Genomic DNA, 7,467 nt, shown 5'->3' on the forward strand with positions numbered 1-7,467 from the left:
TGTGTGAGGCATATCTATCAGAACTTTAATGAGAAGCACAAAGGAGAGGTACTGAAACAGGACTTGTGGGCCATTGCAAGATCAACAAACATGGTGAAATGGAGACAGAATTGTGAGAAAATGGATGCACACAACTCAGTTGCCTTTCACTAGACTGAAAGACTAGATCCGAAGACTTGGTGTAAAGCATTTTTCACTGAATTTTCCAAATGTGACATTCTGCTGAACAACAATTCTGAAGTGTTCAACAGGTAAAAATACTACAATTGTTAATCACTGAATGTTCAAATCATTTTGCATATCATAGTAAGCTGATATGTATGTCATCCATGTGCAGCTACATTCTGGAAGGCGGAGAGATGGTTGTCTTGTCTATGCTTGAGTACATGTTCTACAAGATTATGCATAGGCTTGTGAGTAAACAGAGAGAGGCAATAGAAAAGTGGGCAGTGCAGAGAATATGCCCAAAGATTAAGAAGAAGTTAGATAAGAACACTTAGTTTGCTGCAAATTGCCATGTATCAGAAGTAGGTCAACAAATATTCAGAGTTTTGTGTGGTAACTCTAGCTACACAGTAGACTTGTACTTGCACACATGTGATTGCAAAAGATGACAGTTGTCTAGGATACCATGTGGGCATTGTGTAGCCTGTTGTAGGGAGGAGAGAATTGACTCGGAGACAATAGTTCATGATTGCTACACTGTGAAGAACTATTTGAAAGCTTATGGATATACTATACTCCATCTCTTGCTTCATCAAGTCCCTCTTTTGCTTGATCAAGTCCCTCTCTTCCTTCATCAAGTCCCTATCTTTCTCTGCCTTGGCCCTAACAACCTGATGAATGTTTGTGGCAGACTTGTCAGAAATCTTCTTCTTCTCAATCTCTTCCTTTAGGTCAAAAAGTGCAATTTGTGTGTTGCCTAACTGTTCCAATGCCTGATCCTTGTCAGCAACCATCTTAGCAAAATCAACCTTGAAAAACCTCAGATCTTTTTCCATCTTTTCTTTCTCTTTCAACATCTTCAAGTTTTCTTCAGCACTAACAATATTTTGCCTGAGCCTCAGCCTCTTATTATCTTCATACATGTCCCAGATAGTACCTAAAGCCATCTTGAGTTGAGCAGGCCACTCATCATCAACCCACTCCACATAGTTGCATTTTGATCCTTCCTAGATTTTTAAGCATGTAACAATATAGATAAATGTTAAAATTCATAATTCACAGTTAAAATTCAGAATTAGGTGTTAAAATTCAGATTTAAGTGCTAAAATTCAGAGTTAGGTGTTAAAATTCAGATTTAAGTGCTAAAATTTAGAGTTAGGTGTTAAATTTTAGAGTTAGGTATTAAAATACGGATTTAAGTGCTAAAATTCAGAGTTAGCTGTTAAAATTCGGAGTTAGGTGCTAAAATTCAGAGTTAGATGTTAAAATTCAGAGTTAGGTGTTAAATTTCAGAGTTAGGTGTTAAAATTCAGAGTTAGGTCTTAGAATTCATAGTTAGGTGTTAAAATTGTTAAAATTCAGAGTTAGGTGTTAAAATTCAGAGTTAGGTGTCAAAATGCAGAGTTAGGTTTTAAAATTCAGAGTTAGGTGTTAAAATGCAGAGTTAGGTGTTAAAATTCAGAGTTAGCTGTTCAAATGCAGACTTAGGTGTTAAAATGCAGATTTCAATGTTAACTACATACATTCAGATTTTAGTGAAATCTGCTGCACTCCTTCATGAGCTATTACCTGGTGCTTTCCTTCCATGTTTTAAAACTCAGACTTCAATGACAATTAGCACAATTAGGTACACAATGGCCATGAGCTACACAAATCAAGGGCATTGGCTACACAGAAATGCTACTAACCTGCTTAGCACAACCTAGGAACCTCGTGCCACTATCCACTTGTTCAAAAGCAACAGACTTCTCACACACTCCTAGGTGGGCACATATAGCACCAAGATCTGTAGCAAGCCCGGACCATTCAGAGTAGAGAATGGTTGAAGGTGCATGCGAGGAATGGTGGCACTTCACTTCGGTACAAATTTGTACATCTCAACACTACACATAGCCTAAAGATTTAGAGGACTAACCGGACTGTTGACTGACTCGCCGTCAGGGGATGAGGTCGGCAGATTGTTCCAGGAGACCATGGTGCCAGGCGGCGAGCTTCACGGCGTCGGGTGACGAGCTTCATGGCGGCGGCGACACCTACACGGAGCCAGGGGTGCAAGGAGAGTGAAGGAGACGCGGACGCCAGATTCAATCCAGATACATTAAGGGCGTGTTTGGTTGGGTGGGTTGCACCTGCATGGCATCCCGGATATAACTTTCAGCTTGTTTGGTAAACTGTGTAGCTATCTCGGCCTGGTCCAGCTGATGCAGAAAGTAGCCTCTCAGCCAGGCTGAGAGATACGGACGTTTCGAGCGTAGCTCGCGTGCAGGCTCGCTCGTTCCCACGCGCCTCCTCTCCCACGCGCCGCCGCCGCTGCCCTCCGTTCCCACGTGCCGCCGCCCTCTCCCACGCGTCGCCGCTGCCCTCCACTCCCAGGCGCCGCCGCCACCGTCCTCTCCCAGGCGGCGCCGCCGCCCTCTCCCCCGCGCCGCCGCCGTCCTCTCCCATGCACCGCCGCCGCTGCCCTCCGTTCCCACGCGCCGCCGCCCTCTCCCACGCGTCGCCGCTGCCCTCCACTCCCAGGCGCCGCCGCCGCCGCCATCCTCTCCCAGGCGCCGCCGCCGCCCTCTCCCATGCGCCGCCGCCGCTGCCCTCCGTTCCCACGCGCCGCCGCCCTCTCCCACGCGTCGCCGCTGCCCTCCACTCCCAGGCGCCACCCTCTCCCTCTCCCACGCGCCGCCGCTGCCCTCCTCTCCCAGGCACCGCTGCCGCCATCCTCTCCCAGGCGTCGCTGCCCTCCTCTCCCAGGCGCCGCCGCCGCCGTCCTCTCCCACGTGCCGCCGCCCTCTCCCACGTGCCGCCGCTGCCCTCCTCTCCCAGGCTCCGCCGCCACCATCCTCTCCCAGGCGCCGCCGCCGTCCTCTTCCAGGCGCCGCCGCCGCCATCCCCTCCCAAGCGTCGATGCCGTCCTGCCGTGGTCAAGTTGCTGCGCGCCGGATCCTACCGCCCTGCCCTGCCACTTGATCTCCATTCCCATCTCGTGCAGCCATCTCATGCATGTTCACCAAACACTCATCTCTCCTCATCTTTGCATCAAGTCAACCTGGTCATGCTCATCCTGGATCCTTCATGCGATGCAGCGAGAAGCTATCAAGGGAACCAAACACGCCCTAAATGCAGTTGTGGATAAGAGGCAGAGAATGCGTGTGAAATAGAGAAATAGAGGGGGGTTTATGCAAAACTATGGATCCTGCCACCAGCCTACCATTTGTCACTCTATGATTGGTCCAGGACTAAATTGTCACATGTGCTGCAAGTTCATTGATGGTGGGGTGCTGCTTTGCAAGTTTTGGACCAATATTTCACAATCTCCACAAGTTTTAGTAGTTAGGGTGCTTTTACCTCCTCCATTTTTATGTACAAGGCCACAAACCCACATTTCAGATACCAAGACAAAAGTTAATGCCTTCTAAGTCAATATTGCAAGACAATTTGTCTCATTGTTTACCGTGTAAATTAATGTGTATTTTTCTTCCTCATGCATATCAAGCCAATGATCTCACTTCTGCATGCATGCAAGGGATAATTAATGTCCTCATTTGCTAGTACTATGAGGCAAACATCATTAATATTGCATCAATTAGTGTTCGTGGCCTTGTATATATGTAAATTGTAATTTTGATAGTGGCCTTGTATATAAAAATGGAGGGAGTATACAGAGGGACGCATATTTTTTTAAACGTGGCAAAAACGGATGAACCAGAAAAACCCAGTACATATTTAGGGCATGTACAACAGTATACATTCAGCTGTCTCTAAAAGATGACAAGTAGGATTTAAAATAAGGTAGAAGAGAGATGATACGGAGAGAGGAACAACTCGTCGCTAGAATTACACACGATCTGTAGCACCCAAAAATCGATCGCTGCAGGCAGCCTTCCACCATTGTATCGAGTGCCCCGTGTGCAAAAATATAACTGCCTCCTTTCTACTATAAAATAATCCTTAGTTGACCATGGATGCGTACATTCTCATTAAACACTTCGAGACAGTCAAATAGATGGTTCACTGTATAAGCTGTCTGTTTAGATGTATATACGTGAAGTAGCAAATAGTTGCAAACAATAGCCGTGTAAACTGATGTACTTGTCCTTAGGACATATACAACGTTATACAATCAGCAGTCTGTAATATGTGTCAAGTAGATTTACTAACAATGTGGAAGAGGGAAATGAAGGAGAGAGAGGATGCTTGTCTATAGAAATAAAGACGATCAACTCTCACAAAAGTCGTTGCTTACCAACGCCTTTCTTGTCGTTGTATGGGTATATGCTGTCTATTATGATTCTAGAAAATCTCATGTTTTGTTTTCTTTACATGCAAAACCCCATTGTATGCATGATCAAAATTAGGATCGTAGGTATGCTACAGATAGCCTAAATAGACAGGTACATATACGGGGTCTCTTTAGTACCGTCTATAAGATGACGTGTAGAGAACGTACACACATCAACTATCTAAACCGATGTACACGCCCTTAGCCAATACCGACACGTGGCAAGGCCCCAACAAAACCTAGATCCCGTTGCTTCATGGCCTCGAAGGCTAGTAAAACTATCTCGCGATGAGTCATCCGTTGACTTGTAAAAACACATTTGTTTCTTTGTTTTCAGATAACCCAAAAAGTGTAAATGATCCTTCCGCTCCGTATCAATGCCAGACTCACCTTCTAGGACGGCGTTGCCCAATTCTAGCTGGTATGTTGAGATGCGACGCACGGATGGAAATCTTGCTTGGCTTATGTCGGGCCGGCGGCGATGGCATTTGTGGATGTCCTTCACCTCCTTGGAGATGTCGTCGAGGCATGTTTGTCATGTCCCTCGCTTGCTTGGAGTTGTGGCTGTCTTCGGGCGAAAGCCATGATTCAGTTGGATCAACACAATGGCGGTGTCCTCGACGTCATTCCTCTGTTGGAAGCATTGTGTTTGGAGACATGCTGGCTGCTCGTTGCTCCCCTCTGGTGTTCGTCGTTATCCTCCTTGATCCTCAATGACACTATGTACGCCCGTCGTCGGTGTGTCCAAGACGACGTCCTTCTCGGTCCGAATCGAGTCGTGCCACCCACTTGCCCCTTGCTCTTAGGAGCTGAGAATGGTTGGTGCGTTGACTAGTGAGAGGGGCTTTGCGAAAGTCCGGACAACAACCACATAGAACTCTAACACCCTCGGCCCACCCAAAATCTCGTCCACACCCACACCTCCATTCTCCCATCCTTCTCTTCATTCATTTTATATCTTGTCTCCGCTGCTCCTCCACCACCCCATACGCCCCACCACACCCTTGATAGAAGTTGAGGACTCCTTATCCTCCAATGCTACACCTAGACTCCACATCTATTATCCTCCACGGTCGGTCTTCACCTCTCCTTCGTCGGTCGCACATGTAACATCCGCTCCTACTGTACTCACCATGCCCAGCAAGAGTTCGGTGAAATGCGTCTGCTACTTTTTTGTTGTCCTTTCTTCTTTGAAACAATGGATTCACATATGCAGTACATATACAAGCACTATGTTGAGTCATTTGATGGCTCATCCGACAAGGAAGACTGCATAAATGACACTACGATGATGAGGGTGGTCCTTGTAGACACAAAGCATGCGGAAGGGCATGTTCTCGATTTCAAGGGGTCAATCAACATTCATAGAGTGCTTAAGTGCAACAGGGCGCACGGGCATTTGACGCGCATGGATGACTACTTTGCCCCTGATGCTCTATCCGATGACAATTTTTTGGCACTTTCAGATGCGAAAAAATGTGTTCGGTAGTCTGTACCATGGCGTCCGGTCCTTTGATGACTTCTTCATCTTGAACAATAATGCCATGGAAAGGATTGAGTTCTCCGATATCAGAAGTGCATGACTGCACTACAGATGCTTGCATATGTCACGACCGTTGATTCGTGGGACGTGTACTTACAAATGTCTAAGAGCACATGCAGAGATGCCATGGTAAGATCTCTCACCGTCGTGGTCTCGATGTTTGAACCTCGATACCTGAGGGAATAAACTCACGTAGACACCGAGAGTGTCTTGTAAATGTTTGAAACTAGAGTGGCTATGTTTGTTTGCATCTATTGATTGCATGTAGTGAAAATGGAAGAACTTCCAAAAGCTCTACAAGGACAATATCAGGATCATGTTAAGAAGCCCGTCAACATTCTTGAACTGTTGCATCACATCATATTTGGATTTGACACGGGTTTTGTTGCATGCCTGAGTTTCACATTGACATCAATGTGTTGTAGCGATCACCATTGTTTGCTAGGATGATGATACATCTCCAACGTATCTATAATTTTTGAATGTTCCATGCTATTATATTATCTGTTTTGGATGTTCTATATGCATTTATATGTTGTTTTATATTATTTTTGGGACTAACCTATTAATCTAGAGCCTAGTGCCAGTTTCTGTTTTCCCATGTTTTTGAGTATTGCAGATAAGGAATATTAAACGGAGTCCAAACGGAACAAAATATTTGGAAAGATTTTTCTTGGACCAGAAGACACCTAGCAGACTTGGAGTAGGGGGTAGGGCATCTGCCGAAAGGCCACAAGCCTGCAGGGCGCGCCCTAGGGGGGTGGTCGCGCCCCTGGCTTGTGCCCCCCCCTGCAGGTCTCCTAACCCTATTCTTTGGCCTATAAATTCCCAAATATTCCCGTATCGAGAGAGGGAGCCACGAAAATACTTTTACGTTGTCGGGAGCCTCTGTTCCCGATAGATCCAATCTGGGAGCCTTTTCTGGTAATCTACCGGAGAGGGAATTGATCATGGAGGACATCTACATCAACTCCATTGGCCCTCCGATGGTGTGTGAGTAGTTCACCACAGGCCTACGGGTCCATAACTAGTAGATAGATGGCTTCTTCTTTCTCTTTGATCTTCAATACCATGTTCTTCATGATCTTCATGGAGATCTATCCGATGTAATACTCTTTTGCGGTGTGTTTGTAGAGATCCGATGAATTGTGAGTTTATGTTCAGATTATCTATGAATATTATTTGAGTCTCTTCTGAATTCTTATATGCATGATTTCATATCTTTCCAAGTCTCTTCTAATTATTGGTTTGGTTTGGCCAACTAGATTGGTAATTCTTGCAATGGGAGAAGTGCTTAGTTTTGGGTTCAATCTTGCGGTGTCCTCACCCAGTGGCATAGTAGGGGCAGCAAGACACGTATTGTATTATTGCCATCGAGGATAAAAAGATGTGATTTTCATCATATTGCTTGAGTTTATCCCTCTACATCATGTCGTCCTACTTAATGTGTTACTCTGTTCTCCATGAACTTAATACTCTAGATGCA

General features: G+C 45.7%; 1 protein-coding gene across 1 annotated transcript; it reads right to left on the reverse strand.

Moving 5' to 3' along the window:
- Positions 1 to 500: 500 nt before the first annotated feature.
- LOC123440087 lies at positions 501 to 2,271 on the reverse strand. Its single transcript, XM_045116669.1, has 2 exons — positions 2,081 to 2,271; positions 501 to 1,172 (listed from the first exon to the last, which is right to left on the reverse strand). The coding sequence occupies exons 1-2, from the start codon at positions 2,138 to 2,140 to the stop codon at positions 522 to 524; spliced, it is 711 nt and encodes a 236-aa protein (XP_044972604.1). The 5' UTR covers positions 2,141 to 2,271; the 3' UTR covers positions 501 to 521.
- Positions 2,272 to 7,467: the final 5,196 nt, after the last annotated feature.

Source organism: Hordeum vulgare, chromosome 3H (assembly GCF_904849725.1).
Source record: "Hordeum vulgare subsp. vulgare chromosome 3H, MorexV3_pseudomolecules_assembly, whole genome shotgun sequence".
NCBI lineage: Eukaryota > Viridiplantae > Streptophyta > Magnoliopsida > Poales > Poaceae > Hordeum > Hordeum vulgare.